Genomic DNA, 12,321 nt, shown 5'->3' with positions numbered 1-12,321 from the left:
ATCCCATTCCTTATAGCACTGATGATATTACCTAGTTGGGTAATGAAACACTTGCGGGGGGGGGGGAACTAAGCTCAGAGAGCACGAAGGACTCCACAGTTCATCCCTGAGCTATGTATCTTGTCTTCTATTAGTATATAAGTTGTGCCTTCCTAAATACCGCAGATAATCCTTCTTTTAGCAGTCCTAGGCAGAAACCTATCAACACCACATCGTTCTGTTCTTGCATATTATATCTAATGAGAAAGAGAGCTGTGCTGCCTGTTTCTTAGAAAAGGGGTTAATGAAGCAATTCTGCCATGAATGAAATGTTGTCATTTGCCTAAGAATTCTACTTCTGTTCTCCTTCCTCACCTTTTCCACTGTACAACCACCCACCAAGGATTCCTATGAGAACTTACGTGCTGTATTTGCAAGCAGCAACTATGTGGAGGAAGAATTGTCCATTAAACCCTATTGATATAATTCACAAAATTAATGTAATTTACATGCAATTAATATATTATTTATGAAAAACATGAATGTTTTATTATCTATGTTAGTTGTCCATATTACCTATTAGTACATATTAGTACATAATACATATTATAAAACAGATTCTTTCATATTTGGGAGCGGGGGGGCAAAGTTTGAAGTCAGCTTTTTCCATTAAATCAGATGTTTGCTGAAGAGGAGACAATAAAATCAATATACTTTAGTTATTGTAGAAGGCAATTTAGTAATGAATTCCTTAACACAGGTCATGCTATGTAAAAGAAGGGGGGGTTACCAGAAAGATGTAAATTTACAACCAAATAACTGTCAAAATCAGGCATACTACATAATGTTAAAGAAGCTAAACATGCCACTCTAATTATCATAGTAATTTTTTATTCTAACATATAGCAAATAATTGTTTCAGATGAGAACTGAGAATACCTTTAATATCAATCTAATGAAAACTCAATTTCTTCCGAAACTCTGCTGCAGTCCTCAGAAATATTAAAAGCCAAGAAAATCGCATGGAAGGTCCTTTTCCAACTATTTCATATTAGTGATTTGCAATTCTATCCAGAGGTGTTTCCTGAATTTATTAACCAATTAGAATTCTGCCCTACCATCGTCTCAATGACTCTTGGTGGCTTCCATATTGGATAGGAGTTCTTTTTTTAAAAAAAAGTGCCGGCAATACAAGTTACGGTAGTATTATAAAATCCGAGAATAAAAACAATGACAGCAAATGAAAAAATAAGGGCATACAAAGAAATAAATCAGTAAGAATTTCTGACCGTGAATTGACTTTCCTCCACCCTGAATAATGCAGCAGAAATACATCAGCTTACCATTGCAATTGAGCCCAAAATTTCTGGTCCAAAGCAAGACAGTTGTTAAGTGAATTATGCCTCATTTTATGACATGTTTACCATCATTGTTTAGCAAAATTACTACAGTTGTTAAGTGAATCATATGGTTTTTAAGCAGATTTGGATCCCCCCCCCTCCACACACACACACACACACACACACACACACACACACTTTGACATTGTGTGCCGGAAACCTACAACTAGTATGATTTGTGACACTGCAACCGTTATAAATACATGCCACTTACAAACGCCTGAATTTTGATTATGTGACTGTGGAGGTGCTACAATGGTCGTAAGTGTGAAAAACAGTCATAAGCCTGAACAGTGCCATTGTAACATAGAATGATCACTAAATAAATGGTTATAACTCGAGGACTATTTGTATATGAGGGGCAGGGACCAAAAAGGAGATTTTTATATTTTATTTATTTTTATTTATTTATTATTATTATTTTATTATTTATTGATTAGATTTGTATGCCGCCCCTCTCCGTAGATTCGGGGCGGCTCACAACAGCAATAAAATATTGTTTTGTCAAGTACATATTGGTAGTATATAAAGATATAACAATGTTTATATACATGATACTAGTAAGAGAGAAACATTAGGACAGGCACGCTGGTGCACTTATGCACACCCCTTAGGAATCAGGAGAGGTCAGCAGTGGATAATCCAAGAATAAAGTTTGGGGTATTAGGTGATGATACTACAGAGTCAGGTAGTGAGTTCCACGCATCAACTACTTAGTTACTAAAGTCGTATTTCCAGCAGTCAAGTTTAGAGCAGTTTACTTGAAGCTTGTATCTGTTGTGTGCTCATATGTTGTTGTGATTGAAGCTGAAGTAGTCGTTGACAGGAAGGACGTTGTAGCAGATGATTTTATGGGCTTTTAAGTCTAGTTGCATAGGGTATACTATTGCGAGTGGAGGAGTGGAGGGCTCTTCTAGTAAAGTATCTCTGGACATTTTCTAGAGTGTTTATGTCCGAAATGTGGTGTGGGTTCCAGACAAGTGATCTGTATTCAAGGATTGGTCTGGTGAAAGTTTTGTATGCTCTGGTTAGTAGTGTGAGCTTACCGGAGCAGAAACTACGTAGGATTAGATTAACAAGTCTTGAAGCCTTTTTGGTGATGTACAGTAGTTGTAGTGGGCTTTGGCACTTAGGTCATTTGATATGATATGAAACGCTATGACCTTTTAGTCTAAAGCAATGCTGTGTTTCCTCATTGTTTATTTGACCCCCATAATCATTAAGTGCCTCCTGATTCTTGACAAATGTATCTTTTCTTTTATGTACATTGAGAACATATGCACCAAGACAAATTCCTTGTGTGTCCAATCACACTTGGACAATAAAGAATTCTATTCTATTCTATTCTAACAAGAAAATCACATTTTACCAATAATGCTTTCCAGGAATTATTGGGGATGTAGCCATAGGACAATCAGTGTTTCGAACAACAGTTGCTACCTGAAAGCATGGCACTTCCTGAATCACAGAAAGACCAGTTTGAAAATCAGCCATAAAAACCCATGATTATTTACTACTGGACAGAATATCCCTGTCGATTTTTATATGGTACTCTAATGAAATCCTAAAACAACCCGTTTCGTTTATTGCCAGTAAAAGCATTCTGTGGTATCTTTTATTTCAAATGCAATTCATTGTGAATATACAAAAGACCTAGATTGTTTTTCTCCCTTTTATAGTTTCTTGACTTTGTGAAATATTTGTTTCTTCCGAAATAGGTTTTTTAGGCCTTGAAGGAACGCAGTCATGGGAGAAGGAATGAATTACAATCTTTTTAAAAACCAATCCCCTTTTCAAATGTGTGCCATATTCCTTTAGTTTTATTTCATACCAAGGGGCCGTCTTTTTCAAACAGAATCCCAAATCCATGTAGTCAGCTTTATTCCTGAAGCAAAGGCCACTTTAATACTCCCGAGCTTGCATCAATGGAGTAAGTAGTGATTTCCTTTATCCTGCCATTTGCTCTTGTAACGCAGTAGCCAAATGCAGCCTGGCTTTGTAAGATAATTCTGTTTTATTCCTTTAGGCTGCGGTTCCCTCAATCCTTTCCTGAATATATATGTTAAATTAGAACTCTCTTTATCAAATGGCATCGTTAGGTGGTTGGTACCATTTTCTGATTCAGTGTGTCTTAATACCCAATGATGATAACTTGATGCTGTAAATCCTTTGCACCCTTTCAATGCCCTTCATGGCACCGGACCAGAATATCTCTGGGACCGCCTTCTGCCGCACGAATCCCAGCGACCGGTTCGGTCCCACAGAGTTGGTCTTCTCCGGGTCCCATCGACTAAACAATGTCGTCTGGTGGGACCCAGGGGAAGAGCCTTCTCTGTGGCGGCTCCGACCCTCTGGAACCAGCTCCCCCCTGAGATTAGGATTGCCCCCACCCTCCTTGCCTTTCGCAAACTCCTCTGCCATCAGGCATGGGGGAATTGAAACATCTTCCCCTTGCCCATGTTGTTTTGGTGTTAGATTGATTGTGTGCTTGTTTTTTAATATTCTGGGGTTGCTTTTTATGAATTTTTTAGCTTAAAATTGTAATTGGATTGGTGGGTATTGGATTTGCTATTATGTATTGTTTTTACTTTGTTGTGAGCCGCCCCGAGTTTGCGGAGAGGGGCGGCATATAAATCCAATAAATCTAATCTAATCTAATCAATTATCCCATGAGCAAAAGTAAATGGTAGTCTGTCAGTTGCCTTTGCTATACAGTGTAACACAACGGTGGCTTAGTGGATTCGTGCTAGGTGATCGTTTTCTCAGATTTTTCAGACATTGATAAACATACAATGGAAAGTAGCCTTGGATCGACTTCCATATTTAATTCAGTAATATGCAATAAGGGAGTGTGAGAGGAGGGGTTGTACTGTCCCTGAAAAGTCAATTTTTGTTGATGTTTTGTCAGTGAGGAGGGAGGGAGAGCACGATGATGATAATTTGGCCAATGGCATAATCCAAATATCAAAGCAATATAATTATATATAAAGTGGTACCTCTATCTAAGAATGCCTCTACTTACGAACTTTTCTAGATAAGAACTGGCTGTTCAAGATTTTTTTGCCTCTTCTCAAGAACCATTTTCCATTTACAAACCCGAGTCTCTGAAACTGTAACTGGAAAAGGCAGGGAGAAGCCTCCATGGGGCCTCTCTAGGAATCTCCTGGTAGGAAACAGGGCTGGAAAAGGCAGGGAGAAGCCTCTGTGGAGCCTGTCTAAGAATCTCCTGGGAGGAAACAGGCCCGGAAAAGGTGGGGAGAAGCCTCCATGGGGCCTCTCTAGGAATCTCCTGGGAGGAAACAGCGTTGGAAAAGGCGGGAAGAAGCCTCCATGGGGCCTCTAGGAATCTCCTGGGAGGAAACAGGGCCTCCAGACTCCCTGTGGTTTCTCCAATCACACGCATTGCTTGCTTTTACATTAATTCCTATGGGAAAAAATGCTTCTTCTTACAAACTTTTCTACTTAAGAACCTTGTCACGGAACGAATTAAGTTCGTAAGTAGAGGTGTTACAAAGCCATTCAATGTAAAAATAAGTAAAATATTTATTCAGGAATTAGAGTTTGCATGCAAAACTCAGGACAATCGTATCAGTTTGGGCTTTCAAAAAGCATTTCAGATGGATACATAATTTTGACAAATGTTTCCTTTCTCTCTGATCAATGAATAAAATAACCCCCACCCCACCCATTCAGAAAAGAAGATGGTTGTTAATGTATCACGGCTGGCAATTGAGTATCTCCAGATGGCTGGAATTATAGTTCTAATAATCTCTTGCCATTGGCATATGACAGGGGCAGATGAGAACTGATGTTCACAGCATCTGGAGAATACCCAGATCACTTGCCTTTCTTACATAACGTTTTAATGTGCAAAGTTCCTGTTACATATTTTTTATTTTTATTTTTTTCACCAACTTCACATAAGAATTCATACATATATCATAAATCATATCAAAACATATATAATTATGTATTTATATCCAATATACCATAATCAAACTTCCTAATTTTGCACCTTTTGTACTTTTATTGCCTGTCTGCTCTCAATATTTCATTCTACTCCCCTCCCTCTATCTCTCCCTCTGATCTACTTCCTCTTTCTCCCCCTCATCCCTTCCCTGGGTACATCAAATCATAATCCATATAAATAGTGGTGGGCTGGAATCCAGTAATTAGCAATAGCATTTATACTTATATATATATTTATACTTATACATAAAGTCCTTGGAGAGGGGCGGCATACAAGTCTAATATATTGTTATTGTTATTATTATTATTATTATTATTATTATTATTATTATTATTATGTCAATACAACACAGCAAACAGGATCAATATGCTGAAAAAGTGGTCAAAAATGAGCAAGCAAAACAAAAATAATAATAATTATTGTTATTGTTATTATTATTATGTCAGTACAACACAGCAAATGGGATCACTATGCTGGATTTTGTATTTCATCACCAGTCGGCACTTCCCAAGCACCTAGGACTGCATGATATAGTGGCGAATTATGTTTGCCGATCCCAGTAAAGTGGCCTTTTGCAATTGACAGATGGAGATTTTGTCAATTCCAATGGTTTTCAAATGTCAGCTGAGATCCTTTGGCACTGCGCCCAGCGTGCAAAGTACCAGTGGGACCACTTTCACTGGCTTATGCCAGAGTCGTTGCAGCTCGATTTTTAGATCTTCGTATTTCACTAATTTCTCTCGCTGCTTCTCCTCAATTCTGCTGTCTCCTGGGATTGCGATGTCGATGATCCATACTTTCTTTTTCTCCACAATCAGGATGTCTGATGTGTTATGCTTCAGAATTCAGAATTCGGTCAGTCTGAAGTCGGAAGTCCCACAGTAGTTTTGCTTGCTCATTTTCAACCACTTTTTTGGGCTTATGATCCCACCAGTTCTTTGCCACTGGTAAATGGTAGTTCCGGCACAAGTTCCAGTGGATCATCTGTGCCACAGCATCATGTCTATTATTATTATTATTATTATTATTATTATTATTATTACTACTACTACTACTATATACCGCTTTACAGCCCTCTCTAAGCGGTTTACAGAGAGTAAACATATTGCCCCCAACAATCTGTGTCCTCATTTTACCACCTTTGCGAGGATGGAAGGCTAAGCCAATCTTGAGCCTACTGAGATTCGATCTGCCAAACTGCTGGCAACCGGTGATCATGCACCACCAGAAAACATCCAATGTCCCTTCCAATTCTGTTATTCTATTCACCCATAGCTTTTAGGTCCCTTATAATACATTTCAAACATTGTAAAACCATTTTACTTTGAAGAAGCTAAGCATACAATATTGTTATTCTGTGTTCGCCAAAAAGGAAAGGATGAAATGTAGAAAACTGTTCATATGCAATTGTGAATTGTTGCTTGGTATAACTGAAATTATTTTTAGCTATTATAAAAAGACTTGTCAAGTAAGCCCATAGTTCTTTGCCATTGTTTTAACAAATTTGTTCCACTAGAAAATGCTGAGAACACAAAGACACAAAGTGAGTGAAGAATTTCCTAGTCAAGTTTCTCTATGTGCCTTGATGATGCAACGCAAAATAGATGTTAGAGCAGAGTGATGAGAACACTATCATCCAGCATACACACACACATACACACCTCACTTTTATTTACTCTTTTGATTCTTGGATCAGAGTGGAAGATTAGCATTCAGCAGGGAGCCCTTGCTAAACAATATGCTGTTGAATGCAGGGTGCAGAAAGGGTGTAGAGTAATTTAATAGCAAAGCAACACAACTTTTTAAAAAGCTAATGTCCTTGAAAAGTATAGATATGTCTATCAATAGTCTTTAACCATCATAGCTTAATAAAATCACCACCTGCAACATCAATATACTAATGAACACCCCACTAATGGGGATAAAAGAATGCAAGAATGTTGTAACCTTGTAAATTTTTGGAAACATCTGGTTGGCTGCAGATGGGAACTGAATAATGGAACGAATAGATCTGATCCAAGGACAAAGGCTCATCATCTACTCTACTAAGGCTCTTTTTCTTCCCTTTTTTAAATCCACTTTCTGTTCATACAATGGCTAACGTTGCTGCTCTCACTTTAATATTTTTATAGCTGCAGATGCATTTTTTGAGACACAGTATATATACAGATATTACAGTGAAGAGAACAGTGAAGAAATGGGACTAAATGTAAATAGCAATCACACTTATATACCACTTCACAGTACTTTTACAGTCCTCTCTAAAAGGTTTACTTGAATATTGCCCCCAACAATCTGGGTCCTCATTTTACCCACCCTGGAAGGATGGAAGGCTGAGTCAACCTTGAGCTTGGTGAGATTTGAACTGCCAAATTGCAGGCAGCAGTCAGTCAGCAGAAGTATCCTGCAGTATTGCATTCTAGCCATTGTGGCTCTTGAAGAAGACCAAACTCCTGACAAAAGGTAGAACAAACAATCTTAGAAATGACAGTGAAGATATTAAAGAGTTGGATAACTTACCATTTAGCAATAGCATTTAGACTTATATACCACTTCGTAGTGCTTTTACAGCCCTCTCTAAGTGGTTTACAGAATCAGCATATTGCCCCCAACAATCTGGGTCCTCATTTTACTCATCTCGGAAGGACAGAAGATTGAATCAACCTTGAGCTGGTGGTGAGATTTGAACTGCTGAACTACAGCCAGCAGTTAGCTGAAGTAGCCTGCAAAGCTGCACTCCATTGTGCCACCCCGGCTTTTTTGCTCTTTTAAGATCAACTATCAACAATAAAGGAACAAACGGGGGAAAAACACCAAAGACCAACACTCAGTAAAGCAGTCATGAAGACCTTGGAAAAGATATTCAAATGCTATGATGTACACTTACCTACAAAGATCACAATCATGCAAGCCATAGTATTCTTGTGACACTCTATGGCAGGGGGAGCAATTAAGGAACCATATGAGAAATAGAGACTGTTGTGCAGTGCCACAGCTGTGGCCCTGCCCCCAGTGCTGCTGTAACCTTGCTCCCAACACTGCTGTTCCACACCCTCCACCCAACACACCTTGTCACCTCTGCCGACACTACCCTGACGTCCCACGACGGCTGCCCCACCCCATCCCCTATACACACTATTGCCAGAGCAGCAGGCAGCACTGGGACTGGCCATAAACTAAATGTGTCCCAAAGACTGTAAAATGTCCTGGTCTCCTCTATGGAAATGAAAGTTGGATTTTTAAAGAAGCTGATTGGGGTCATTATTGGCTCTCTTGAATTTGTCATTGGAGAAGACTCTTGAAAATGCCTTGAACAACCAAGAAGACAAAGCATTGGATTAATTCAGCATTCTCATCTGACGCACAAATGCCCAGGCTCTACGTATCCTACTTAGACACATTATATGAAGATCCAGCTCTTTGAAAAAGGCTCTAGTGCTGAGGAAGTGTCAACCATCCATTGGTAAAAAAAACCCTTTTCCCCTGGACCTCCTCACAATTCATTGTCCACCAATCAGTTGTATTCATTTTGTTTTGGAAACATTCTGAACAGCTCGGAGTGTTCCCAGGGTTTGACCTTAGGGTTTCGTCACAGGCTGCATTGGTTCTCTCCCTCCCAAGCCTCCCTTGCATTCCAATACTTCCCCTCCCCATCCCTGTTTCTGTTGCTTGGTTGCGAGCGGGGGTACGTGGCGAGTCAGCCACGACAGAAAGATGGAAGGAAAGAAAAGAAGAGGACAATCAGCAGCAAAATGGACAGGCTTGATTTCGGTCTCAGGATAGATCATCGTGGAGAATAACTATGTAATCACTGGGAATTGAAAATGACTTGATGGCAATGATGGGATTCAGCCGGTTTTTACTAATTCAGGAAAACCAGTTGTTAAATTACCACCACCACCACCCGCTATCAAAGTGGATCCTTTGTGCTGCGCTGCAATAGAGAAACGGGAAACGGAATGGCCGGCGAGAGGGAAGAAGAAGGCTTCTTTCCCTCTTTCTGCTCCTCCTCCTTCCCTCATGCCAGCCGCTCCGTTTCCCATTTCTCCATTGCAGCACAGCACCCACAATCCACTTTGATAGCGGGAGTGGGTGGGTGAGTGTAATTAACAGCCAGTTCATCCAGGGTCAGGTTGGCCATTGCACAATGATGGTTTGCTCCCAGCTCAGCCAGGGTTAGGTCAATTCTGTGAACTGGTAGCGGCAGTAGCAGGAGGCTCCAGTTACCTGCCCAGGAAGCTTTGGCGCATGCACAGAAGCAGTGAGCATGAGTATAAACCAGTAGTAACGGGTTTTAGAACCCACTACTGCCATCGCGGGAGGCTCATCCTGCATATGTAGCAGAGCTGGAGGACGGGGGTGGGTGCCACCTCCCACAACAGCCAACCTGATCCTGGGCAAACAAGTTGTTAAATTATTTGAATCCTACCACTGCTTAATGGCACATAGTCAATATATTTATTTTTATTTTATTTTTATTTTATTTTTATTTTATTTATTAGATTTAGATGTGTATGCCGCCCCTCTCCGAAGACTCGGGGCAGCATAGCATAATATATGCATAGCAAAGCAACCTCTGTGCTGGAGTTCTACACATGTTGTAGTATTCACTTTTATGCTCCCAATTTTAATCCCCAGCCCACCTATCATTTGCTTCCGTTTGACCGTTGATGATGATCAGGAAGAGTAAATGGAGGATGAGAGTGCCTCCAAAACCAATAGAAATTGGGTGGTAGGTTTTTGGACAATTCCACTTAGAATGTTGTTGTTCTTCCTTGTACATTTGGAGGAGGCATGACTTTCCAATTTGTGAGGTATCAGAAAGATGCTTACATTAGCCTTTACTGCCTGTTTATGCTTACAATTTTTCATTACGTGACTGGACTTTTCAGCTCTGGAAACCATCTCAAGTTTTCAAGATTAATTGGGGTTTAAAATCCAATCCAAATAAATTAATGCAGGAACTACAGCATAGTTGGAACTCTCTGACATGAAAAATACCTGACAGCATTGGTTTATCTTAGTTTTTTAAGGGATTTATTTTTAAAGTTTCCTTTTAAATAAAGAAAGTATAACTGTGAGAAATGGCATGACCAAATGGCATCACCCTTGAGAACAATTTGGTCTAGTGGGCGAAAGCCCCATATAGAAATAAGGAAACCATGAGTTCTAGTCTACCTTAGGCACAGAAGCCAGTTGGGTGACTTTGAGCCAGTCACTCTCTCTCTCTCTCTGTCTCGTCTCAATTCACCTCAGATGGCTATCTAATCTTTGTTTAAACTCTTCCAATGAAACAAAACATACTATTTCGTGAAGAATAATTCCACCGGCTGACATTTCTTGTACTCAGGAAATCTCTTCTAATATTTCAATTTCCTGCTTGCTTGTAAGTTTCCCAGAGCATCTGCTCTGACCCTTCTAAGAGAAAACCTGCTGTATTCAATAGACCTTTGGTATAGAGTACAGGTAGTCCTTGACTTAAAACCATAATGGAGCCTGTCATCAAACCAATGCCATGGTCATTAAGCAAATATGTGGTTCACTCTGGGCTGGTTTTGCTGAAAAGCAGAAGCAAATGCCGGTTTTCAAGCAAAACTCTCATAAAATGCAGTTACATGACTATTGAACTGCTGCAAACAGCCATGAATGCAGGGCAGTTCCTAAGTGTCCAAAATGGAGGCACACAACTATGGAGAGGGCAGCCAACACAGCTTCAGACACTCAAGTCGTAAGTACCTGCGGGAGGTCTGTTGTAACTTGGAATGTTTGTTAAGCAACCATCATAAGTTAAGGATAACCTGTACAGCTGTGAATCATTTCCTACAGCATATTGTCTTACTTTAAAACATTCTAGTTGGGTTCCTCCTTCCTTCCTTCCTTCCTTTCTTCCTTCCTCCCTCTTCTCTTTCTTTGTCGTTGCAGATAAAACAAATCTTGTGTACATCATCTGTTGTTTTGTCTTTCCCTTTAGGCGAAGGTGAAGGAAGGGAAGAAGATGAAGTTCTGACTCTCTTGTATGACCCCTGTCTAAACTGCTACTTTGATCCTGAGACTGGGAAATATTACGAGTTAGCATAGATATGTGAAGAGATGTGGAGCACCACAAAGGACACAAACTCTGCGGCCCTTGGGAGCCTTGGCAAAGGCTATTCTCCCTGCTCCATATGCAAACGGAGAAACACTTGAAAAGACCCTGTAATATTTTGTCTTTTTTCCCCCATTTCTGCTATTTTTATCAGAGTGCATAGAAAGCTTTTCTGACTTTCACACACATTTAGTTTGTTCCTATTATTTGCAAGATGAAAGATTCCTACATGTGAACTGAATACACCAAATCAAAGATGTGTCTTGGATTTAATCTGTGAATGCTTGCATGTATTTTTTTTCACCTAGTCATTTTTTTTAATCCCCAGTCATTTAAAGAAATATATTGCATCTTTGTACTTTAAAAATACAATGTTCAAAAAAGAAGTACCTCTATCAATTGTCTTTTCTTTTTTATTCCAATTATTTGCTAAAACAATATTCCTTTTTAAAAAATAAGGGATAGCAAACACCTTAGAGGATAATGTCAAAATAAAACAATAGGAAGAATACAGGACAATGACTTTCAACAAAAACAAATTCAGAGTCTTCCATTTGAGTAGGAAAAGTCAAAGCTATGAGTACAGTGGTACCTCATGATACGAACCCCTCGTGATACGAACCCCTCGTGATACGAACCCCTCGTGATACGAACCCCTCGTGATACGAACCCCTCGTGATACGAACCCCTCGTGATACGAACCCCTCGTGATACGAACCCGGGGTTTGGAAAAAATTTGCCTCTTCTTACAAACTTTTTTCGGCTTACGAACCCACCGCAGATCGCAAAACCGGTTGGATGTCTTCGTGACATCAAAGCTCCGCCCATGGAATTCCCTATTGGGATTCCCCACCTCCTTTCTAGCCTCCAGATTGGCTGAAAACGCC

At 39.8% G+C, this 12,321-nt stretch overlaps 1 protein-coding gene across 7 annotated transcripts in view; it reads left to right on the top strand.

Moving 5' to 3' along the window:
* Nucleotides 1-11,820, top strand: part of CFAP20DC (CFAP20 domain containing) — a 263,548-nt gene extending 251,728 nt beyond the window's left edge. For all 7 annotated transcript variants that reach the window (XM_070738145.1, XM_070738144.1, XM_070738142.1 and 4 more), the window contains one exon: nt 11,321-11,820. In XM_070738145.1, the coding sequence (XP_070594246.1) occupies nt 11,321-11,427 (107 nt within the window). In that variant the 3' untranslated portion in view covers nt 11,428-11,820. The remainder of the gene's footprint in view (nt 1-11,320) is intronic.
* The last annotated feature ends 501 nt before the right edge of the window (nt 11,821-12,321 follow it).

This window comes from Erythrolamprus reginae, chromosome 2, assembly GCF_031021105.1.
Source record: "Erythrolamprus reginae isolate rEryReg1 chromosome 2, rEryReg1.hap1, whole genome shotgun sequence".
NCBI lineage: Eukaryota > Metazoa > Chordata > Lepidosauria > Squamata > Dipsadidae > Erythrolamprus > Erythrolamprus reginae.
This window is presented reverse-complemented; position numbering and strand designations above follow the sequence as displayed.